Consider the following 26,396-nt stretch of genomic DNA (forward strand, 5'->3'; position numbering starts at 1 on the left):
GGGGAAAAAGCTGTCCAAACCCGCCTGGCCCTATGTGAAAAGTAATTGTGATCGCTCCACAAGGAGATGAGCAAACGGCGGGCCCAGTAGTGGATATAGCAGGTAGGGATCAAGCAAAAGCGTAGTCGGTACACAAGCCAAAGGCTGGTGTAACAAGTGATTGCAGGCTGGGATCAAGCAGAAGTGTAGTCAAGGAACAAGCCATAGGTCAGAAACAAGTGGTTGCAGGTTGGGATCAAGCCTAAGCATAGTCGAGGAACAAGCCACAGATGGGTAACAAGTGGTAGCGAAGATACGGGTGACAGGAGAGACAAAAGCAAGATATCGGCTGGAAACAGCACAATCTAGCAAATGGGAAGTGCAGAAACGTGGCTTAATTCAGGAAGTTCATGGGAGAAGCTGGGAGTAAAATATTCACCAGAAACGAGGCACAAAGCAAAGTTGCCTAAGCAATCGGCATTACTACCAGACACAGCAGAGGTCCTGGGTTCAGGTCCAGGGTTCGTGTCCAGGCTCTGACACAGAGGTCCATCTTTATAATCCTAACACTATTCAGGGACTAAGTATACAGAAAATGAACAGAACTCTGGACAGCCGCACTCCGGATTAGGTGAAAAAATGAAAATGCCTTTATTTCTTCAAGTGAAAAAACTCCATATCACACGAAACATCACAGCAAAGGGAAAAAACATAGAACACAATTTCTGACGCGTTTCACGCTAAAACCAGCACTTATGAGCTATGAGTAAGCGCTGGTTTTAGCGTGAAACGCGTCAGTAATTTTGTTTTATGTTTTTTCCCTTTGATGTGATGTTTCGTGTGATATGGAGTTTTTTCACTTGAAGAAATAAAGGCATTTTCATTTTTTCACCTAATCCGGAGTGCGGCTGTCCAGAGTTCTGTTCGTTTTCTGTATACTTGGTTTGTGCAATCGGCCCGCACCTGGAACCCCCACCTATCTGGAGAGTTGGCAGCTCGCCGGTGGATTGGCCTGGAGTGGTGGACTTTCGTTTTCTCACTATTCAGTGACTTTACATCAGTTGGTCAAAATCAAAAGTCCATCAGTACAATTGTAACACTGCAGGAACAGTCCCTGTCGATTGGTCACAATTAGAGGTCAATACCTATCCAAATGCTAATCGGAGACAGTTGCCGTCAAATGGTCAGGATCAACAGTCCATCTGTATAATCCTAACAATATTCAGGGACGAACCGAGAAAAGGAACCTGCTCTAGGTGTCTGGGCCACAGAAATCTCCTCCTCAGATACGGGTGCTGGCTCGGTATGCAAAGTAGAATGTAGAGAAAAATTCAATCCGGATAGCCGCACTCCAACAATTTCTTTATTGGTTAAAAACCATACAGCTAGAGATGGAATCAACAGACAACCAATAAAGGCACAAGAAAAAATTACATCTGGGAACTGGTGCTGTGCACATTTTGTAGTCTTTTGTACAGATGGCAGCCTTTGAATGCCATTCATTATCTTTACCCTTACTGAAGTATATTTGTCTCTTTCACAGCCTTTCAGGTTCTGTGTGTACACCTGAGTGTGAGCAAGGGACTTTCTACAACGTGGTCTTCATGAAATGTGAAAAATGTCATTCAACCTGCCATTCGTGTGTTGGTAAGTCATCAGTTTTTTTTGTTTTTTTTTAGCTGCCACTGATCTCAGATTTCTAGGCATGGTCTTCGGTTTTTTAAATGTCTGTCCTTGTGATTTATCCATAGAATGAAATGACTAACTTTTTAATCTGAGCCTCACAAATCAAATGCATTTTCAGGAAATACCCTGAAAAGAGAGACTTGATCTACCCATTAGACATGTGCGATTCGTTTCATTCCGAATTGAAATTCAGACGCATTTTACGTTATCGTTATTTAGAAATTCGCATGTATACGAATTTCCACATTACAATGGTAACAAATTGAACAAATTCATAATAACAAAACAAAAATTTCAGACGAAATTTGAGCTCAAATAGTTTTCGAATCAAACAACTTATGGGCCCCCCGGACATTAGGAGATTATGGGGCCCCCAAGGCTTACAGGTGGCCGCCACACGGCAGCCATCTTTTTTAGGGGCGTGCACCAAGCTCGGCGACATGCAGGGTGGCAGGAGACTTGGAACTGGTGACCCAGTAAAGGCACCAGGAGCCTCTCATGGCCACCAGTTCCACCTTATCCACGTCGGGCCCCTGGGCAAAATATTTCACCGGGACCCCTACCGGGGAGATGATGACCTGCAGCATGCATAGTGCACCATGGTGAACAACGGGCATGACTAGTGGGAGAGTCTTAAAGGAGGATTGAACTGAATCTGCACCTTCTGCATACAATGCAATCGTACCACAGACCTTGTACCTATAAAATTCTACTTACTGGTAATCTCACAGACACAAATACATTTCAGTTGGGTTTATTTGTTTTCAATATAAAATGTTTCCATTATATATATATATATAATTTTTTTTTTTTTTTATGCACAAAGCGGGGGTTAAAAGCGTTGCAAAAATGATGGTAAAGCTTCGCTAAAAATAGCTGCGCTTTTTTGCCGATGCCCCGGTGCTGGCCGTGTGAAAGAGCTCTTGCATCAAGTCCCAACATTCTCCCTATACATCAGTCCGCAGAGTCCCACCGTGCGGCAGAGCCCCCAGTGTGGCACTGTGCGTCAGAGCCCCCGTGTGGCACCCTCCACCAGTATCCCCTTACACACACCTTTGCACCTTAGTGCTTAGTGTAGTAGGCAGCTGGCGGGAAAAAGCTTTTAAAAAACAAATCCACATGTTGCAGGCTCTGAAGTGCACATGTACAGTCATAGAGCCAGCTGAATAGTGAACTGCTGTGGTTGGCCTCAGATCAAGCAGTGGGGCATGTGAATAAAAGTCGTGCTTGATGTGTACCATAATATCACTGCCCTGCTGCCTGATCCGAGGTCAACCCCAGCAGTTCACCCTTCAGCTGCCTCTGAATGGCAACAAGGGCATTTTTCATGGGCAAGGGATTGTTAGATCAACTTCTGTTGAATGGCAGTGGGAACACATGGATTATACAGTATACGCACGCACAGTACACACACAAAAACCCTCTGACAGCGGATGACTCATTGGTTGTTAAGGACGCGGCAGCCAGCTTCCCGGCCCCCTCCTTGGTAACCAGCTACATACAGTGTAAAAAAAATAAAAACGCAAAATTGTGGTAAAAACATGTGCCCAATAATGCAGCAAGCACCGCAAAAAGCACTGCAGAAACGTTCAAAAGCAACATGCATAGATGTGAATCGAGCCTCATTCCACAAGGCCGTTTAGCAGTACTGACATTACTGTATGTGGCTCGTAAGTTAATATCCCGATATTGGAGGTCACATGCTGATTAGGGAAAAGTTCACTTACCAGCATAGAAACTTACCTATCATTAATAGACTGTGGCAGGCATAGTTTCATATCCCAGGCCTAGCACCACAGCAACTGATCAAAAATAGGCTTCTACAGGGCTAAATGTGTGTAGCATCTACCTCGTTTTACTGGGAGCCTGAGCCTCATGGTGCAGGGTATTGGGCATGGTGGGTGATGAACGAGAGAAAGTTGGGCGCCAGTCACATTTATGCTTTAACAAGAGAAGTTTATTTCTCAAACAGGAAAATTGTGGGAGAGAGAGGATAGGGCACAGGACACCCTTAATAATGAACAGTTTGGCAGACTCCTTAGACAAAAATAGGTGAGATAAGATAGACATCAGTGCAGGAAAAAAAGCCTTTAAAGCTGAACCAGCACATCTGTGCTTTGTAGAATAGGCTGTCTCCTCTAGTAACTGAGCTTTACTCACTGCATCATACTGAATTCTTTGGACGAGTTCTCTTGAAGCTCTTACAGCCACCTCATGGATCCCCGCTCCATGAAGTCACCTCTGGTGCTTCTCTAGAACTCCATCCCTTTCCGAATCATTCCCAGATCCTTGATGGTCTTTTCTCAGCAGAGACTTAAACATGCGGATAGGTCTTGGACAGGTCTAGCAGTTGGAAACCACCTGGCTAGGCTTCAGGCCTAGCAGCCAGGAACTGTACACACATCCACCCAGGCCGCAGCCCTGGACAGGAAGACTAACCCTGATCATCTGACTTCTTTTCATTAAATGGCTTTTTCCAGCATTCATAGCAGCGAATCTGGCTGAGAAAAGTATGTTTATCCATTACTTGAATGTACTGTAGTCCATCATACTAATGTCAAAGGCAACAGTGGCAAAATACTGACTAAAGGGAGAAGCCACAACTGAATAGGTTTTAGAACAGAAGTCATTTGACCACTAAACACTACAAATTAGCCAGGCTGGCTACCACCCAGCACAACTAAATTTACCTGTAGCCATGCTTTTAGGACATGGGTGCTACATGTATATAGCCATGATCAGACAGGATGAGTTTCAGGGGTAGAGTACCGACTCTGTTGAAGATGCTCTTATACGCAAGGCCAGGTAACAATTACAAAGTAGTTTAGAAATTATCTTCCGTGTTTTAGTTTTATTTTATTTCCACTACAGAATAGATTGGATTTCTCTGACATTGAGATATATAGTTTGAGTGTCATAACTCTGCCCCCAGCTACATCACTGACCTAGTCCCAAAATACCAACCAAACCGCCCTCTTCGGTCATCCCAAGACCTCCTGCTCTCTAGCTCCCTTGTCACCTCCTCCCATGCTCGCCTCCAGGATTTCTCGAAAGCTTCTCCCATCCTTTGGAACTCCCTACCCCAATCTGTCCGACTGTCCCCTAATCTATCCATCTTTAGACGATCCCTGAAAACCCTTCTCTTCAAAGAAGCCTATCCTGCTTCTAACTAACACTGTTTTACTTCCTCCATCAGCTCATCCCCCACAGCTATTACCTTTTGTATCAATTGCCCCTTCCTTTTTAGATTGTAAGCTCTAACAAGCAGGGCCCTCTTATTCCTCTTGTGCCAAATTGTAACGTAAATGTTATGTCTGCCCTCATGTTGTAAAGCGCTGAGCAAACTGTTGGCGCTATATAAAACCTGTATAAACCTGTATAATAATAATGAATCCTATACCTAGTGTATCAGGGAATATAAGTTAAGGGGATGTATGTACTGTATAAGTGGATGTTTGTTTCCTTTCACTTCAATAAACTTTTCTTGATTAAAACAATTTACACCAGTTTCAGGTGCGGACATCAACAAATTGCAAACCACATTAAAGTGGGAGTCCGCCGGGACTCCGCGTTTTTTTTTTTTAAAGCCAGCAGCTACAAATACTGCAGCTGCTGACTTTTAAAATAGTGGCACTTACCTGTCCACCGCGATGTCGGCACCCGAAGCCGATCTCTAGATCGTCTGTCGGGTGCTGCCGCCGCCATCTTGGGTATGGGAATCAGGAAGTGGAGCCTTTCGGCTTCATTTCCCGGTTCCCTACTGCGCATGCGCGAGCCACGCTGCGCAATAAGGACGGTCCCCGCTGCCTCTGGGATCTGTGTGTTTCCCAGCAGGCAGCGGGGCACTTGCGGAAAGGGGCGGGCACTTGCGGAAAGGAGCGTAATCTACGCCCCTTTCCGCAGAGAGCTATCCTGGAAGTGGGTGCAGAATACCTGTACTGTACAGGTATCTGCACCCCCCTCCCCCCCTGAAAGGTGCCAATTGTGGCTCCGGAGGGGGGCAGGGTTCCGATGAGCGGAAGGTCCACTTTAGGGTGGACCTCCGCTTTAACCAGTAAAAAATTAATAGCTGTTGACTGAGGATCATATGTCCAAACCTTCAAAAGATTCTCCTATGAACTACTGTATACTGTAATTGTATACTGTGTATTCAACTAAGTATACAGATGCACTGGGCTTTAGACATGTGCAATTTGTTTAGTTCCGAATTTGTTTTTAAACAAAATTCGACAGTTTCGTTAATTCGGAAATATTCAAATTAATGGAAACTTTTTGACAAATTTTTCCCTTGGCAGGCTGGACATCTGGTCCTCATTCCACTGTTCTTAACATTAATTTTTATTGGTTATACAGTATGTGGTTTCCAATTTGTTAATGTTCACACCCTTGACTTATGGATTGGAAACCCTTTGGATGCTTGCTTGAATGATCTTGTATTCTGGTTACTGATGTTACTACTAATGCAGATCTGTATTGGGAATACTTAATGACGTGTTTTTAAAAAAAAAAATTTAATGTATAATAAAAATGTGTTTTGTTAAATGCGTCTTTTTGGTTTGTTTTTTTATTTTGAAATAGTGTTATATGTTTCTAGTCCCATTTCTTCCAGAAATAGCAGAATTAGAGTGCCTGGACCCTCTTCCAGAATATGTTCATCACTGAAAATCAAATTCCTTATAAATCAATTAGGATGTGGATTTCTAGTGATGTGCTAGTGATACCAAGCTGTCTCCGTTGTAGATTAGTGGAGTTAACTTGGCAGGTTCAATATTGACGTAAATGAATATTTTAATGTTGTGTTGTTGTTTTTCCAGCATAGTTCCTTAACACGGCAGGAAGATGAACCTCTCTGCCCTGTGGCTTTGCCACACACAGGCCAGATTAGAAAGTGTCTGGGTGGCCCGATGACCCGTGATGTTGTTCGATGTTAGGAAAGCACAGAGGTGTTTTCTAGATTTTACTGCATTACAGCTGGGATGAAAGTGTAAATGCAAGGCTTTAGCTGATTTATATTAGAACCACAGGCTCATTTTTAGACAAGAGGATCCTTGATGCCTTGTACATACTCTACATTGCTTTGGCAGTGCGATGACATCACATGAGTGGAGAATTTGCTGCTTTTTTTTTCTCTATACGATCTTTCAGGAAATTTTTGAAGTGTTAAGTGATGGAGGTGGTTTCTTTAAAATGCAGCTTTTAGAGAACTGAGCATCACTCATATGAAGGTCACTTTATTTTTTTATCCCTATTATAAATTAATATTAGTGTGTGTGACTTGTCATTTGGTAGCAAGTCAGCAATGTTCCTAAATAAAACTTTGGTTCATAGTAAACTGAAAATTAACCTCTTGCATTCCTGAGTAATTCGCCCCAGTGGTGGACTCTTAGATTTTGGTGTCCTGGTGCCTTCACAGCTGTTTGGCTTTCTCCTTGGTGGGATACATCTGGCACAGCCTGCCTAATTGGGAAGCTGAAGCTTTCAGTAAGAGTCAGTGGGGTTGATTTACTAAAGCTTCAGTGCAAAAGCTGTGCATGGTAGCCAATCGGCTTCTAACTTCGGGCTTGTTCAGTTAACCTTTGAGAAAAACTGGAAGCTGATCGGTTTCAATGCAGAGCTGCCCCTGATTTTGCACTCTCCAGTTTTAGTAAATTGACCCCAATGTGTGTCATGCCTCTAGCTCAGCCTTTCCCAAATTTTGTACACCGGAGAAACCCCTAAAATAATTTTGAGGTCTTGAAACCCCAGCCAAAATCCAATGGTCCATTGTGGCCCAGTGGGAAAAATGCCTCTTACATTTGTTAGTAGGAAGGAGGCCACCCTTACAGACAACTATAAAAGATCATGGGTGCCTTGCTGCTGGTTTTGCCAAGTGGAGTTGGCCCTGGAACTATGAAGGCACCATTTAAATGACAAGTCAATCAGTCACAACCCATGTAATCCTGGTTGAGAATGGTTGCTCTAGCTACAAAGAAAGTCACACGGCCAATTCAATATTTTTTAGTAGGGTAACCATGTATTATCCTGGTAAGTTATCCATTGTTTAAAAAGTGTTTGCAACTTTAAAATAAGTGGTTCTAAAAGCAGAACCCAGGACCCTGGATTCACTATATCTGATCTCCCACAGTACACGCAAATGCAATTATTTAATAAATATAAACTGCTAAATAGCTTTTCTCATCAGTATATAGCAGTCTTGTGACATCTATCGGTCTCTGGTTAAAGCTTGTAGGAGGAGTCATTGACTGTCCTATGAGGCTGCAGGATCCCTGACCCTGTGTCTGGACAGGGCTGATTGGCCCTGTGCTGAATACATACACTCTCCTAAGAAAAGAAAAAAATCTCTAGCAATACACACCAAACTGAGCATGTGCAGTGTGTCCCCAAGGCTCTGTTCTGTCAGCAGATTGGGGACAGTGGAAGAAAGGGAGGATCAGGGAAGACAGGGTCAAACAACAGTTTTACACAATACACAGGATCAATCCCTTAGGTTCCACAGTGAGTATAACCAGCATGCTTTGCTGCATATCCAGACTGATTTTACTATTGTGGGTTTAGTAACACTTTAATGCATTCTATGCATTAAGGTGTAAAAAAACTTTTGTATACAGCTCCCCACCCCAAAACCCTTATATTTATCTGAGCTTGATCCAGTGTCCTACACAAGTTTGGGAGCCATTGAAGAGAGCATGGGGGGGACAAAGCTGAGCCCTGTTGTGTGTATGGATACACAGCGCTGCCTTGGAAGCAAGCCTGCACGAGAAGCAAGCAGTTTTGCTATGGGGGGCAGAGCCAGGAGCTCTAGTGGGGGACCCTAGAAAAGGAGGATCTGGGCTGCTCTGTGCAAAACCACAGAGCAGGTAAGTATAACACATTTGTAAAGGATTACTTTTATTTATTATCATTTTAATGGGTTGCTGCCATTTTGTAAAAAATGGCAACTGTAAATGCATGTACCATCATTGCCCATGATTATGCTCAGTGGTCTATCCTCTCTTGTATTCTTCAGGAACTGGGAAGGACCAGTGTACTCAATGCTCGAAAGATTACCATCTTCATGACTGGCGCTGCTTACCAATGTGCGGCCTGGGCTTCTACTCAGAAGACATTCCTGGGCTGCCTCACAAAGTTTGCCGGAGGTAAGCTACCCAACAGTCTTCCTGAACTTAACTGTTGTCTTGACGGCCTACTTGTATAAGGTTATCCTTACCAAAGCACAGTATGGTCAGTACTTATCTGAAATCCTGGTTTCCAGATGTGAAGAAAACTGTCTGATGTGTGAAGCCACAGGCAAGAATTGTGTCCGGTGCAAAGAGGGCTACAGTCTACTCAGTGGATCTTGTGTTACGAACCATACATGTAACAATGGTGAGTATCTGGAATGGTAGTGACAATTAAGGTCTATTAGCAATTCACCAAGGAAGAAATTTGACTTCATGGACTAAAGTGCCTCTGATAGTCTCGCTTGGCCATAGTTCTTGTCCTAAGTGGAGATTAGGTGCCCATTTTTTTTTTTACATGGATGCAAACTCTATATGATGGTCAAAAGTATATTTGTTTAATACACGGGACTCAGATCCTATCTCTTCCCTATTAAGAGGCACAAGGCAACTTTCTCGCCCATACTGTTTGCCCTAGTAATTGAGTTGCTTGCAATCATTTCAGATTCCAACACTCAAGGACCAAATGTAGCTGAAAACCAACATACGTTGTGCTTCCTTGCTGTTGATGTGACCCTTAACTCTACTACATTGCTCCTGAACCTCACTAAGGCTCCCAACTAATTTATTACCACTTTGGGCTTTCAGATCAGTAACACTGGGCACTATTTTTATAACGGTTACCCTTAAAGATAACGTCCCATATCCATGGGGGAAAGCCCTTCTCCATTACTTGACTGACTTTCGTACATCTTCATATGAGTCCCTTTTACTCTGCAAATTACTCGTCCCCACTGATATGAATGTTATCAAATTTAGAGACCTGGAAGAAATAACAAATGTCTTGGCCAAGTGGGTTAAGGACACCCAACCTATATATACCATACTGGATAAGAGATGTTGGCAATCCCCTAAACCTAAAATGGTGGTCTCAGATATTGAACACAACTGTGCACGGTTCAGTAAAATATTTTCTTTAACAAAGCCAACAAAAAGACGTTGACGCTGGTGTTATATGTTATCTCTGACGGGCAACATTTTGCCCGGTTGCCTCAAACATATTCTTTAGGGACTAGTGAGGTGAGACTGCCCTATAATCTAAAGATTTTGGGGTAAGTTTCTAACAATTCATTAATACTTTTCTGGGAAAGAGCATCCCTAAGAATCCACGCCAAGCCCTTCTCATACTCCAACCCTCAGATTGCATTAAAGACCAATTTAAATCTCCTGACCTTCAGTTTTTTTAAGTTTGCTAGGCAAATTCTAGTTAAAAAAAAAAAAAAAAAAAGGCGCAAACTCCTAGTGCATTATCTCCAGCGCTTATTAAAAGATAAGACACAAATTATACTCACAAACCAAAATGGAATGGTTTGCGTTTCAAAAGTGGTATCCAGGAGTCCGCCCTCCAACCTCATGGAATTATACGGATGATGGAACCAGCTGGCGTGTTTTGGGGGACTGGCCCCCTTCCTCAGAGCAATGACCATTCCATTTTGGCTTGTGAGTATAACTTGTATTATCTTTTTAATAAAGTGCTGGAGATAATGCACTAGGCGTTTGCACCCTTTTTTTTTTTTCTTTGTGCAGTACAAGATTCCCCGATCTGAGGAGGGCTGCACCGCTTTTAATGCTCTAGTCCGAGTTGCAGGAGTGGTCATGGCATGTGCACTTTTTATGGCAAGCTTCCCTGTGAATTCTGGGTGCTTGCTAAAGTGTCGAGTTTACACTGATGTTTGGTTTAAACCCTGGTGAAAGTCTGGTGGTTTAGTACACCAGAATAAAAAATGTAGCCAGGTACTCTGTAATTAGAAACTTTGGGCCCTATGGATAGCATACTTGCCTCCCTATAGACTTTAATGACTCTTTATGGACCTTTTAACTTAGATTAGGGGCACAGCTCTAGGATCTGTGTGGCCTATACCAGTCCAATTCCATTCCGTTTTGAACCCTCTCACTACCCCATCCCCCCCCCCCCCCACCTTTTATTATGTCACTCTCTAATTTTTTTTTTTTTTTTTTTTTACACACCTAAACTCTTTATGGTTCATTGATTCCTGATACTGGGCAAAACCTCCATTTGGCCAAGATACGATCGTCTCTAGGTCATCTAATTCAAAGCATTTTCTGAATGGCCTGTGTTCACAGTGCAGCAGGACAGCAGCTTGGCATGGGACCCAGAAGCAATTGGAGACCATTGTAGTGTGTAGGGGTGTCTACTACAGTGTTCTCCAGCTTCTAGAGGGATCACACAGGTATGGTATATGCTTAAAGTGGTAGTAAACCCAGTTTAAAAAAACACTTACGATGCCGGAAATGCTAACTTTCACATTGGTTGTGCTCTCAACCAAACTTTCAAACCATCCAATGGCTGGTTTCATAACTGATCACATGTGCAGCAATATGGCAGTTGAAGAATCATTAGAGCCCTAGAGGGCAGCTTCCTTGACTGAAAACGATAGAAGGGTTTACTTCCACTTTAAGTTACATTGGTCCAAGCTGGAATATCCATACCCGATGGAATGTAGGCTCAGCTCCCAGGGCTTCCTGTTGCCTCTGATGCATAGCAAGAGTAACGAGCAAGTTCCTCTGCAGTGGTCTGCTACTTGGGGCTTGTTCGTTCCATGTCCATTGAGATGCACTTTTCTGCACACCGCCACACATGTATTGTGTGAGAAAGTCATATAAATAACAATTGTTTGAACATTGTTCACACCAAATGTTCAATGGTGTACAGAAAAACAGATATGGTGTGAACAAGCCTCAAGATTTTCAGATAAACGGAATACCTTCACAGTTTAGTCTTGCGTTTAAATTTCCCCCCAAGCCCCCCTTCCCCGGTGTGGGTTCACATCATTAATGGTGCTTTGGAAAACCCTTTTTCTAGATCAGTAGATTGTTTTGTTTATTCAATGACTTGTCTTCTGTTCTTTTCTATTCCGGATCAGCGGACGAGATGTTCTGTGAGATGGTGAAGTCCAGCAAGCTCTGTGAGCGGAAGCTCTTCATTCAGTTTTGTTGCCGGACGTGTATGCTAGCAGGCTGACCATGTTTTTTTTAAGAAGTGCCATCATCTGCTCAACATGGAGTGACCGGTGCCAGTGGAGTCCAGATCACCCACTTCTGGCTATGGTGCTATCTTGATGGCATTGATCCATTTCATGCCAAAACCTGACAGGCAGTGGATGATTTTCAAGGATTCCTGCTTGACATACCCTGTAACGTACTGCATTGCTAAATATGCTCCACAAAAGAGGTTCATGGAGCAGGACCAGACTCCAGGCTGCATTCTGGATTTGATCTCCATCAGTTCAAAGCTACAGCTTTTTTTTTTTTTTTTTTTTTTTTTTTTCTTTTTTTTTTTTTTTTTTTTTTTTTTCCATGGCTTCAAACACTCATCTATTCCCACCATCCTGTCCTTCATTATATTCTATGTGGCCATGGATACTATGATGTGCAGACAAAAGAGGGCTGCATCATATGGACTTGGGTTGGAAATATTGGGGTTCACTACTGTGCATGTTAATTAAAATAAAAAAATGATCTCATGAAAGGTCTTTGGAGATCACCCAGGAATCCATGCTGATACAGTAGACCTTTCATAAAAGAGGTTTTTGGGGATAACCCAGGAATCCATTCTGATACAGAAAACCCTTCATAAAAGAGGTCTTTGGTGATCACCTAAGAATCCATGGTGATACAGAAGACCTTTCATAAGAGGGCTTTGGGAATCGCCTAGGAATCCATGTTTATATAGAAGACCTTTCATAAGATGGCTTTGGGGATCACCTAAGAATCCGTGGTGATACAGAAGACCTTTCATAAGAGGGCTTTGGGGATCACACAGTAATCCATGGTGATACAGATGACTTTTCATAAAATTTGGTTTTTGAGGATCACCCAGGAACCCATGGTGATACAGAAGACCTTTCATAAAAGGGTTGATAGTCCCGGATCAGTTTGCTAAAGTGAACTGTTGGTGAGAGGTATCAGTTGAGTGACAGATATTATATAACACAAGTTGACTTTTATACATAACACAAGTCACTAAGCATTGCTTCAATTATTTTCTTTTCTTCTCACAATTTAACCTAAAGCTATTATTTTGTACACTTGTATATCAGATCACAAGGGTGTTTGGTAAAGACTAAATTGTCTACAGTACACATTTATTATGTTTTTAAAGTATGTAATTAAAATAACACTATTTTATAATTTATAGTATATTAACCAAAAAAAGTTATCGAGAGTCACTTCTGGTTAAGTAATCATCTGGTAGAATGAAGGGTATAGGTCAGACTTTCTCAACCTTTTCAGCACAGAGGAACCCTTGAAATAACTTTCCGGTCTCAGGGAACCCCTAACAACCTCTGGAGGGAACCCTATGGTTCTATGTAACCTTGGCAAAAGCAAATGATCACCAAATAGCAGTAATTGTGTGGATTTCAGCCTGACTAGATTTTAAAATTACATCAAATTTGTTTGAGGGATCTTTTTGAAGGAAGTGATCACAATGTTGGTTAGCTTGGGAGATATCTCTATGCAGCAAAGTCAATGAGATATATAGTTGAGTACAGGCAGTTTGCAGCATTTCTTTTGAACCCAGAAACCTTCCCATGGGGGGGAAGCACGCAGAAATAAAAGCATTTCCCACCAATGCTAGCTCTGCTGCCCCCTCCAGTTCACCACCTGGCAAGAGGTTTCAAAAAATTGTATGATTCTTTCATGACTTCACTTTGGTAAAAAAAAGAAATAGTCCTCTCTTCCTGGTTCTTGCATTGCCACATAGCAAGGACTTCGCCATCTATTATTTCAGTTTCGTGATCTTATAATTACTAGTTTGCAATTGTATTTTATGTCATTTATATATTTTTAATTGCAATCAGCTGAGGGATGTTCTATGGGCCGTTGTATGCAAATACAATTTTAAAGAGTTAAACACATAGTGCTGGAACGTTGTCAGAAAAAAAAAATATTTTATTGTGGTTATGTAAACATTATCGCTGTTTGTGGTTTATTATTGAGTAAAGGTAAAAATTATGTTGCTCAGAGCACCAGTAAACCTTTTTAACAGATGCCAGAATACTTTTAAATTACAAAGAATAAACTATATTGATGTCTAGAGCATAGATTTTGTTTTTAACCCAAACCATTGCTTTGTGACATCTGAGTAAAGGCCTCGTTTTAAAGAGCTATCCACGTTGCATTGCTCTTCAGAGGGCATTTAGCGACATTGCCACCTCCATGTTTTAACCCCTTAAACCTTGCGCCAGTGCACCGCATCAATTCGCATTGCACACAGTTGCAGGGTGCCCCTTTTTTAGTTGAATGGGTCCTATTCGGTACTGCCCACTGAAAGATGGGGATATTTTTTTCTGGGTGACATATGGTTGGGGCGTTGCAAAGCATGGTTCAACCATGCTTTTTTACTACCCTCCTCCAACCACAAGTATTAACTGGCCCAAAAGTAGAAGCCATTTAACGTAATGTGTCATAAAATAGCTGGAGGTGTAGCTCAGTAACAAATGGGACTCGTCAAATGGGACACAGTACCAGTATTCCAAACAGGTAATGTTTTCAGGATTTTCCTCTTATGGGAAGTATTAGACTTGTGCAATTTTGTTTAGTTCCAAATTAATTTAACGAATTTTGACAGATTCGTTAATTTCCGGATTTCAAAATTTTTCAATTCCTGAAATTTCTAAATTTTCACATTTCCGAAAATTCACAAGTTCAACATTTTTTCATAAATTCTAAATTTCGGAAAAATTGAAAATCCCAAAAAAAGAATGAAAATCTGAAATGACTAATCGATATTATAGGTATTGGAATTTCCTTTCAAATTTGTCTGTCAGTGAACGTATTTAAACAAATTATCTGAAATAATGAATGCCGTATCTAAAAGAATAGAACGTAACTATCTAATAATAAAAAATAATAATAAAACCTTTTTATTAATTATTTATTCCATTCCATTTGTTTAGATGTAGCATTTGTTATTTCGGATAATTCGTAACTTCAGATAAATTTGTATTTATTACGTTTACAAACAGCCAAATTTGAAAGGAAATTCCAATACCTATAATTTATTAGTTATTTTTCGAATTTTACTAATTTTCTTTCTTTTTTTCGGATTTTTGAATTTCTGAATTTTCGAATTCCAAAAATTCTGAATTCAAAATTCGGAAATTTGAAAATTCAGAAATGTGAAAATTCAAATTTCTGAATTTCCCCAAAAAAATTAAACAAACTAATTTTTTGTCAGTGCACATGTCTAGGAATTATTGATCTAAATGAAGTCCCTTATACAAGATTAAAGGTTTGTTAAAGGGGTATTAAACCTAAAACCCAAAATTTATTATGTTGCAGCTTACCAATCATAAGATGTAACGGCTACATTTGTTTTGTTTTTTTTCTTTGCCTTTTTTCCCCCCTCTGTTTTTACCTGTTGATCTGGCGTGTTGATCAGTAACACTCCTGCTGTATAAGTGAGAGACAACTCTGGATGAATGAGCAAAGCAAACAGCATCGCTCATCTGGGAGGGAGGGGGTGTTAAATGTATTAGCCGATATAAAACCTAGTGCTGGGACAAGGTCATCTAGAGCCCAGGGCGAACATGCAAAATTGCTCAGTCCTCCATGATGTATGAGCATTATGTATCTAGCACTAATCTGCATGCTCCCCCCAGTACAAATCCACCCCCTGCTGAAATCCCCCCTCCCAGCACAGATCTTTGCCCCCCCAGCTGAAATCCCCCCTCCCAGCACAGATCTTCGCCCCCCCCAGCTCAACCACCCCCCCCCCCGTATGCCCCAGCACAAAAAACAAATCCCCCTGCCCCTTTTCCACCTTTCCAGCACAAATTCCCCTCCCCATCCTAGCCCTCCCCCCCCCAGCTCAAATACCCCCCAATCTTTCCTACTAGCACAAATCCCCCTCCCAAAAAAAAATATTTCCCTTATACCGTATTACTTTTATGGCACAGATACCCCAAATCACCATTCCTAACACCAATCCTCTTCCCCCATCCCCCTCCCAACACAAATCCCTTCAAATCACCAATCCCAGCACACCTCCCTAAATGTGCCCTCCTAGAACAATTCTTACCCTCTGCTGTCCCCCATATTCCCCTTCTCAACACAAATCCTCTCCCTCCCAATCTCATTGTGGTGCCCCCCCCCCCCCCACCGCACATGTTACCACAGTGCCCAGGACAGCCACCCCTTGTCCCAGCCCTGACAAAATCACTAACAAATTGAAGCCAAACTCCAGCTCACACTTTATAATCAGCTACAGCAAAATGTTTTTTTTTTTTCTTCTTGGGGTTAAAGGTTTTACATAAAAGCTAAACTTTGTAGGCACCCATGCCAGTGTTAAATGGTTTGCCTTATCCATGTAAGGTGTGCTGACATGATGCATTGGGGTGCCATGTACTAGAACTGGTTTGCTGCAGTGCAGCGGTATGAAGTCAGCTTTACGTATTCTGCTTGAAGGTTGCTGTTCTAGGACTTGGCTCCTAGCCCATTAAAGCAAGTATTCCAAAATACATTTATCATATTACAACTTACCAATTAGATGTGATGGCTGCGTTTGTTTTCCTTTTTTAGGTTTTCCTTCATTTTTACCTGGCAATCTGGCCAATAAGTCTGTTGTTTTTCAACAGACCAAGCTCCTCCTGCAGATGTAGCAGTGACAGGGTTGAGACAAACCATTCACCACTGACAGGGGTGCTTACAGTGAAGGGAAAAAAGTATTTGATCCCCTGCTGATTTTTGTACGTTTGCCCGCTGACAAAGAAATGATCAGTCTATAATTTTAATGGTGTTTTTTTTTTGTTGTTTTGTTTTAACAGTGAGGAAAAAAAAAAAATATCCAGAAATGCATTTCAAAAAAGTTATACGTTGATTTGCATTTTTAAGAGTGAAATAAGTATTTGACCCCTTCGCAAAACATGACTTGGTGTTTCTTGTAGTTGGCCTCCAGGTTTGCACACATCTCAGGAGGGGTTTTCTCCCACTCCTCTTTGCAGATCCTCTCCAAGTCATTAAGGTTTCCAGACTGAAATTTGGTAACTCAAACCTTCAGCTCCCTCCACATTTTCTATAGGATTAAGGTCTGGAGACTGGCTAGGCCACTCTAGAGCCTTAATGTGCTTCTTCTTGAGCCACTCCTTTGTTGTCTTGGCTGTGTATTTTGGGTCATTATCATGCTGGAATACCCATCCACGACCCATTTTCAATCCCCTGGCTGAGGGAAGGAGATTCTCATCCAAGATTTGACAGTACATGGCCCCGTCCATCATCCCTTTGATGCGGTGAAGTTGTCCTGTCCCCTTATCAGAAAAACACCCCCAAAGCATAATGTATCCACTTCCATGTATGACGGTGGGGATGGTGTTCTTGGGGTCATGGGCAGCTTCCTCCTCCTCCAAACATGGCGAGTTGAGTTGATGCCAAAGAGATGGATTTTAATCTCATCTGGCCACAACACTTTCACCCAGTTCTCCTCTGATTTAATTCAGATGTTCATTAGCAAACTTCAGACGGGCCCATAAATGTGCTTTCTTGAGCAGGGGAACCTTGCGGGTGCTGCAGGATTTCAGTCCTTCACAGTGCTACCAATTCAGAAAAAAGGATTTAATAGATGAAGTTGATCAGAGTAAAATGGTACCACATCCCAGAGTATAGATTTTTAAAGATAGGGGAAGAAGAGGAAAGGGGCTGGAGGGTAACCAACCCCCGGGACTTTTAAACCGGTACCAAGTGTAGAGGCAAGATATTTCACATGCCAAAAGTAAAATCAATAGAATTTTATTAAGAATACAAATACAAAAAACATTTCCTAAAAGGAGGAGTATGGATGTATGTAACAACTACTAAAGTACAAAAAATGGTACAGAATCACAGATCACCATACATGTTACCAAACTTGTACATAAGTATGCTGCATTTTTCTCTACATGTTTCGCTCTCTTGAGCTTCTTCAGGATGTTGCAGCGTATACAGTTACAAAAAAGACTGAAAAATAAAGTAATAAATAGAATTACCAAATACATATAAAAAGTTTGAAACAGAAATTTCTGTATTGAGCTGAGTATCTGCTTCGATCAACGTTGTTGTTTCCAGCAGATACAAAGCTTTAAGACCCCTTTCACACCACACCGCACCTTGCGTCGGCGGTAAAACGCCGCTATTTTTAGCGCCGTTTTACCGCCGGATTTGTGGCGCATTTCGGCCGCTAGCGGGACGCTTTTACCCCCGCTAGCGGCCGTGAAAGGGTTAAAACCGCCGGCTAGCGGCCGTGAAAGGGTTAAAACCGCCGGCAATACGCCGCAATAGCGGCGTTTTGCCGGCGGCATTACAGCGCTGCCCCATTGATTTCAATGGGCAGCAGCGGTGGAGGAGCGGTAAACACACCGCTCCTTCACCGCTCCAAAGAAGCTGCTGGCAGGACTTTTTTCTGAGCGGTAAACACACCGCTCCTTCACCGCTCCAAAGAAGCTGCTGGCAGGACTTTTTTCTGACGTCCTGCCAGCGCACCGCTGTAGTGTGAAAGCCCTCGGGGCTTTCACACTACACACAATGGTGCAGCTTCTTTAGGGCGTTTTGCAGGCGCTATTTCTAACGCTATAGCGCCTGCAAAACGCCCTGGTGTGAAAGGGGTCTTAGTAGAGTTGTCAAATGCAAGGGCGTATATTATATCATAATCAGTAAATAATGACAAATATGTATTGATATATCGAGAAATGTGTATAAGAATACATCATTCCCGACAGTGAGGAAACCGAACAAAGCAATTCAATTTTAAATAAGTAACTACAACATATGGCCGTCCTACCCGGTGGGTCATAGATCCATGCTTAATACACAATTGATCAAAATGACTTTTATGTGTGGAAAGAACCGCACACATACAGATGCGCCAAACGAGGAGCCCCACCATAAACCACTGTGGCGAATTCGCTGCTGCATGCATCGAGCTCACACCCGTCCCCTCTGATATCGAGCATCCCCTATGGGCAGTAAAAAAAATATTTTTTGTATTCTTAATAAAATTCTATTGATTTTACTTTTGGCATGTGATTATCTTGCCTCTACACTTGGTACCGGTTTAAAAGTCCCGGGGGTTGGTTACCCTCCAGCCCCTTTCTCTTCTAGTGCTACCAATTGTTTTCTTGGTGACTATGGTCCCAGCTGCTTTGAGATCATTGACAAGATTCTCCTGTGCAGTTCTGGGCTGATTCCTCATCGTTCTCATGATCATTGAAACTCCACGAGGTGAGATCTGGCATGGAGCCCCAGACCGAGGGAGATTGACAATTATTTTGTGTATTTTGCAAATAATCACACAAACTGTTTTCACCCTCTAACCAAGATGCTTGGCGATGGTCTTGTAGCCCATTCCAGCCTTGTGTAGGGCTACAATCTTGTCCCCGACATCCTTGGACAGCTCTTTGGTCTTTGCCATGGTGGATAGATTGAGATCTGAGTGATTCTGTGGACAGGTGTATTTTATACAGTTAACAAGCTGAGATTAGGAGCACTCCCTTTAAGAGTGCTCCTAATATCAGCTCATTACCTGTATAGAAGACACTTGGGAGCCAGAAATCTTGCGATCAAATACTTTTCACTCATTAAAATGCAATTTATAACTTTTTTAAATTGGCTTTTCTGGATTATTTTTTTCTGTCTCACGGTTAAAATAAACTGACCATTAAAATTATAGACTGATCATTTCTTTGTCAGTAGACAAACGTACAAAATCAGCAGGGGATCAAATACTTTTTCCCTCACTGTACAATGATCAATTTTTTTTAATTCATGTAAAAACTTTATCCCTAAAGGAACAAAACTATTAGCTGTTAATGCTTATAAAGTTTGATCTGGATTTTAGCTTTAATTTGTTGGTGTATCTAAATCTACTGCTGTTCAAAGATGCCCCCTGTGCTCCTTCATTCAGAGTGGGGGCACTCTAATACAGGAGGTGTGTTAATGGGCAGATCACCAGGTGAAAAAAACAATGCAGCCACAACATCTAATGATTGGGAATATATATTACATTTTGGTTTAGGGTTTAATACCGCTTTAACGTCCAAAGAAAACACTGGAGGTTGTGCAGTCTGAACTCCATCACATTGACTGTGTCTAGTTATTGAGAGGTGGTGGTACCATAACCAGAAATGTGTATTCTGCTCTGTGCCCATCTACAGCAGGATTTTCCCGGAGACGTTGCCCACCTCAGTACGGTTGTTTTTGCATAGACCTTGGCTCTTTTTGGTTTTGAGTTACAGTGACTATGAAACGTCTACACACCCCTGCTAAAATGTCAGATTTGCATCCTTTTATAGCTGGGGATGTAGTTGTGTTCAGATTTAAGCAATCACATTCAAACTCATTTTAAATAGGAGTCAGTACACATCTGCCATCATTTAAAGTGCCTCTGATTAACCCCAAATAAAGTTCAGCTGTTCTAGTAGGTCTTTCCTGACATTTTCTTAGTCGCATCCTACAGCAAAAGCCATGGGCCGCAGAGAGCTTCCAAAGCATCAGAGGGATCTTATTGTTAAAAGGTATCGGTCAGGAGAAGGGTACAAAAGAACTTCCAAGGCATTAGCTATACCATGGAACACAGTGAAGACGGTCATCATCAAGTGGAGAAAATTTGGCACAACAGTGACATTACCAAGAACTGAACGTCCCTCCAAAATTGATGAAAAGGCGACAAAACTGGTCAGGGAGGCCAAGAGGCCTACAGCAACATTAAAGGAGCTGCAGGAATATCTGGCAAGTACTGGCTGTGTGGTACAAGTGACAATCATCTCCCGTATTCTTCATATGTCTGGGCTATGGGGTAGAGTGGCAAGACGGAAGCCTTTTCTTACGTAGAACATCCAAATCCAGCTAAATTTTGCAAAAACACCTCTGAAGTCTCCCAAAAGCATGTGGGAAAATGTGCTCTGGTCTCATAAAACCAAAGTTGAATTTTTTATTTATTTTTTTTGGCCATAGTTCCAAAAGATATGTTTGGCGCAAAAACAACACTGCACATCGCCAAAAGAACACCATGCCCACCGTGAAGCATGGTGGTGGTAGCATCATGCTTTGGGGTAGTTTTTCTTCAGCTGGAAAAGGGACCTTAGTCAAGGTAGAGAGAATTATGAACCGTTCCAAATACCAGTCAATATTGGCACAAAACCTTCAGGCTTCTGCTAGAAAGAGGAACTTCATCTTTCAGCATGATAATGATCCGAAGAATCTAAATGGACAAAGGAATGGCTTCACCAGAAGATTTACATCTTGGCATGGCCCAGACCTGAATCCCATTGAAAATCTGTGCGATTGATCTGAGGAGGGCTGTGCACAGGAGATGCCCTCGCAATCTGACAGATTTGGAGTGTTTTTGCAAAGAGTGGGCAAATATTGCCAAGTCAAGATGAGCCATTCTGATAGACTCATACCCAAAAAGACTGAGTGTGGTAATAAAATCAAAAGGAAGTATTTGTTTTAGAGTGTGCAGATTACTGTTTAAGTTTACTTCCCTCCACCGAAAATATTTCAGTTTGTTCAACTGAGTTTAAAGGTTAAAGATTTTTTTTACGTTACGGAGACCTGACAATTTAGCAGGGCTGTGTAGACCTTTTTTTATCCACTGTATCTAAAGACAGACAGGGCTGAGCTTTAATCTCTTGTGGGAAAATGTTTTAGCATCAGTAAGACTAAACATTGCCCCATCATTGGTGTCAGTGGGAGGAATAGTGCCCCATCTTTGGTGTCAGTGGGAGGAATAGTGCCCCATCTTTGGAGTCAGTGGAAGGAATAATACCCCACCTTTGGTATGAATGGAAGGATTAGTGCCCCATCTTTGGAGTCAGTGGGAGGAATAATACCCCATCTCTGGTATGAATGGGAGAAATGGTGCTCCATCATTGGAGTCAGTGGGAGAAATAATGCCCCATCTTTGATATTAGTGGGAGGAATAGTGCTCAATCATTGGTGTCAGTGGGGGAAATGGTGACCCATCATTGGTGTCAGTGGGGGAAATGGTGCCCCATCATTGGTATCAGTGGAAGGAATAGTGCCCCATCATTGGTATCAGTGGAAGGAATAGTGCACCATCATTGGAGTCTGTGGGAGAAACAATGCCCCATCTATGGTATTGGTGGTAGGAGTAGTGCTCAGTCATTGTTAGTGGGAGGAATACTCTGCCATCATTGCTGTCACTGAGGAGACTGGTGCCCCATTGTCTGTGTCAGTGGCAATAACTATACCCCACTGTTACAGAGAAGGGGAATAATGCATCAATGGCTGGATAAAAGTAAGCAGATGGCTGTATTTTGGAGACCGCTGGGCTAAAGCCACGATAGAGATTTTAGCAGCTCAGTTGTGCTACTGAAATGGCTAGTGATTTATTGCTGTTAGCAGGAATTAGGCACTTAACAGAGCAAAGGGCTGCCTATTGAAAGCTGCACACACATTTAATAGTAATCGATCCCCCATGGTAGCGCTCCACTCCCGAGCATTCGGTTACTACAAAATGCTACTTGCGTAGCTTTGTTCGTAGGGAGCCATTTGCTTGATCTGCTTAGTGATGAAGTTCACATGACTTTAGCACAATGGAACCTCCTAGAAATGTAGAGGTAGCCTCCTAAACTCCCCTCCCCCTGTCCCCGGTACCACTGCCGCTATTACTGGTAACTACTGGCTGTCAAAATGACAGCTAGGAATTGCTATGTATTACAAACCTGGAACAGTTCTCAGAATGTTACACAAGTGCTCCTATGTAACACTTGCAGGTTGTCTGCAAGTTTCAATGGGAAATACAGTCTAACGGTTTTATTGTTAAATTGTATTTATTTGTAGCGCATAGGTGTGACCTTTGACCTGCATATGACATTGGTTAAAGAAACCTTACAGTAATCATTTTTTAAATAAAACCTATTCCTATTTTAACAAATGTATTATCCGTAATCAGCCTTAAGTAACTCCTTCTCCCCTTAGTTATTGTTTTTCTGCTTTTTCAATAATATTTCTTTTATATATACTAATATTCCTTAACCACTTGGGTACCGCGCTATTGCCGAATGACGGCATTAGCGCGGACCTAGATTTCCGGGACTACGTCTATTGACGTCGTCCCGGTTACGAGCGGCCTGCGCGCCCCCTGAGGGGCGCGCGCGGCGCGCTCTGTGATCGGCGAGTCTATGAGACTCGCCTGATCACCGATCCGTGCAAGGGGTCGATCCCGACCCCTTATCACGTGATCAGCTGTCAGCCAATGACAGCTGATCATGTGATAGAACGGAGCCGGTAATCGGCTATTATTCCTCCTCGCGCTGACAGCGCGAGGAGAAAAAAAAAAAGCCGATCACCGGCGGCCGTGATCGGGACATCAGTCCCGATCACGGCCAGCAATGCAAGGCACCACATGCCACCTGCCAGTGCCCACCTGCCTCCCGCAGTGCCATCCTGAAGTATAACTAAAAGTAAAAGTAAGTGCCCCCCGTCTGTGCCCACAGTGCCACCCACAGTGCCACCCAATCTGCCTCAAAGGTGCTGCACCCCAGTGCCGCCCATCAGTGCCCAGCAGTGCCGCCCATCAGTGCCCAGCAGTGCCACCTATCAGAGCCACCTATCAGTGCCCATCAGTCCCATCTATCTGTGGTACCTATCAGTGCCCATCCGTGCCACCCATCCGTGCCACTTATCCGTGCCACCCATCCGTGCCATCTTATCTTTGCCCATCAGTGCCGCCTTATCTGTGCCCATCGGTGCCGCCTTATCTGTGCCTATTAGTGCCGCCTTAACTATGCCTATCAGTGCCCACCAGTGCAGCCCATCAGTGCCCACCAATGCAGCCCATCAGTGCCCACCAATGCAGCCTATCAGTGCCGCCTTATCAGCGCACTTCAATGAAGGAGAAAAATGACCCGTTTGCAAAATTTTATAACAAACTATTAAAACATGATTTTTTTTTTTTGCATCTTTGTTTAGCAAAAAATAAAACTCCGAGCTGTAACTAAATACCACCAAAAGAAAGCTCTATTTGTGGGAAAAAAATGATAAAAATTTCATTTGGGTACAGTGTTGTATGCCCGCGCAATTGTCATTCAAAGTGCATCAGCGCTGAAAGCTGAAAATTGGTCTGGGACTGAGGGGGGTTTAAGTGCCCAGTAAGCAAGTGGTTAAAGTGATTTCAAGGGTTCATTTTTTTTTTATAACATGTCATACTCCACTCTGCAGCTCAATTTTGCACAGAGTGGGCCCCGAAAACTTCTCTTGGCGGGTCCCCCGTTGGCTCTTGCTGCTCCTCCCCACATCAGATAACCCCCTGGGAGAAGTGCTCTCCCGGAGGGGTTACCTTACGGGTGCTCTCCCGAGTCCCGCATTTGGCATCCACGGAGGCCGAATGCAGGACTCAGCCACGCCCCCTGGCGCCCAAGTCATTGGATTTGATTGATGGCAGCCGAGAACCCCGGGCAGAGAGAGAGAGAGAGTGCTTCCCCGTGGGTGAAGTGCCAGGGCTCAGGTAAGTAAAACGGGGGGGGGGGGGGGGGTCACTGCCAGGTGTTTTTTCACCTTAATGCATAGGGTGTATGAAGGTGAAAAAACACGAAGGTTTACAACCCCTTTAACTGTTTTTAAGTTCATTCCTTTCCTTTGTTTTTTTTTCTAGTGTTGCATACAAAAATGTGTCAAATTAAATCTTTTTTTTTTTTTTTTTTTTTTTTCCATTTGCAAATAAATAAGTTTATCATGCAAACATAATTTAGATAGCATTTTTAAGGGGACACATTTTTTTTTTTTTAACAAAGTAAGGGGACACATTTATAGAATAAAATGCATACTAAAATATATTCCTATTAAAAGTCAGGATGTAATTACCATAATGATTAGTCACAGACTGCTAGATGTAGAGCAATCCTATTTGTAACCACTTTGATAAGGAAGCACATTTTATGTGTTATTTTACAGTTCAACTATTAACAAACTTATTAAAGTGCTTGTAAAGGCAGAAGGTTTTTTTTTTCTTTTATCTTAGTGCATTCTATGCATTAAGATAAAAAGCTTTCTGTGTGCATCAGCCTCCCTAATACTTACCTGGGGTCCATTTCGATCCAGTGGAGTTTCTCGCCTGCCCAGGACTCACCTCCTCATTGGCTGAGACAGCAGCATGGCGCCATTGGCTCCCGCAGCTGTCAGTCACTCTCTCTCATTGGCTGACTGACAGCAGCGGGAGCCAATGGCGCCATGCTGCTGTCTCAGCCAATGAGGAGGTGAGTCCTGGGCAGGGGACCGGGCTGTGGCTTCCGTGTCTGAATGGACACAGGGAGCTGCGGCTCGGGCGCCCCCATAGCAAGCTGCACTCAACAGGAGGGTGGGGCCAGGAGTGCCAGAGGGACCCGAGAAGAGGAGGATCCGGGTTGCCCTGTGCAAAACCAACTGCACAGAGCAGGTAAGAAACAAGTTTGTTATTTTTAACTAAAGAAAAACTAGACTTTAGTATCACTTTAAGGTTCTGCCCATCTAATCTTACCTAGCTTTGTATAAACTGTAGGGCTGGTGAAATGGTCCTCCTATTCACACACTTGTGTTCTGGCACAGCAGCCAGACATTTAGCATTTTCGGGAGGTCAGCAACAGCAGCCACCATTTTTCTCTTCTGGCATGCTAACTTATGGAAATCCTGGAGACCTGGCCTGTTTGGATAACTTGAGTACTGTTATTGAGACAGCCTGGGGCAGGAAATAAAATGAAACTCTGGTTGCTATAGGCCACATCACCTTTCTTTTTTTCCTCCTATTTTTTTGTAAATCGAATCCATATTTGTTTAGACTAATACAACTTTTAAAGTGCTTGTAAACCTCTGCAATGAAATATGAACAAAGCACATCCCTCTATAGCAAGGATATGCAATTGGCGGACCTCCAGCTGTTGCAAAACTACAAGTCCCATGAAGCATAGCAAGACTGACAGCTGCAAGCATGACACTCAGAGGCAGAGGCATGATGGGACTTGTAGTTTTGCAACAGCTGGAGGTCCGCTAATTGCATATCCCTGGTCTTTAATGTGTACTTGGCTAAATCCAAAGCATCTAGTGTGATTTCTGTCTCCTCTCTTCTCCTCTTCCTCCTGCTATCTGCATCAGTCACTTCTGACAGTCTATGCCGATGGCAGACAATTCTAGGAGACGGCCCCACTTCCCCCCCCTTCCAACACACAATAGGTGATTGACAGCCTCAGCTGTGTATGTTTCCCTATGAGACAATGGGGGGGGGGGGGGGAGAGAGGTGTGCCCTTTCCCTTCGCTCAGGTCTCAGGTTACACTCGGCTTCCTGCTCTATGCTGAGAGGTCTGATCCCCCCCCCACCTGCTAGAGCTTGGAAATGCTGTGTAATTTCCGGACTTTGGCTGAAAAGACTGTAAATAAACAGGTACTACTTATGTAGGAGGATTTGTTTAATCTCTGTGTCACCTGAGGCCAGTCACTGTACTGTTTAAGGGCCAGTTCACACCATAGAAACGTGGTCTGGCTGCTTTTCTGCATGCGTGTTCCAGTGCGTTTTTTATGCAGTCCAGT

At 42.9% G+C, this 26,396-nt stretch overlaps 1 protein-coding gene across 2 annotated transcripts in view; it reads left to right on the forward strand.

Annotated features, from left to right (window-relative positions):
- The window catches only part of PCSK6 (proprotein convertase subtilisin/kexin type 6), a 357,311-nt gene that overhangs the window by 317,831 nt on the left and 13,084 nt on the right, over positions 1-26,396 (forward strand). Inside the window, exons 18-21 of one of the 2 annotated variants that reach the window (XM_077473027.1) lie at positions 1,523-1,626; positions 8,672-8,801; positions 8,918-9,030; positions 11,768-12,159. In XM_077473027.1, the coding sequence (XP_077329153.1) occupies positions 1,523-1,626; positions 8,672-8,801; positions 8,918-9,030; positions 11,768-11,865 (445 nt within the window). In that variant the 3' untranslated portion in view covers positions 11,866-12,159. Of the gene's footprint in view, positions 1-1,522; positions 1,627-8,671; positions 8,802-8,917; positions 9,031-11,767; positions 12,160-26,396 lie in introns of those variants that run through there. The other variant, XM_077473028.1, reaches the window with a different exon arrangement.

Source organism: Lithobates pipiens, unplaced genomic scaffold, assembly GCF_037356315.1.
Source record: "Lithobates pipiens isolate NorthernLeopardFrog02 unplaced genomic scaffold, aLitPip1_a1.2 Scaffold_8, whole genome shotgun sequence".
Lineage (NCBI taxonomy): Eukaryota > Metazoa > Chordata > Amphibia > Anura > Ranidae > Lithobates > Lithobates pipiens.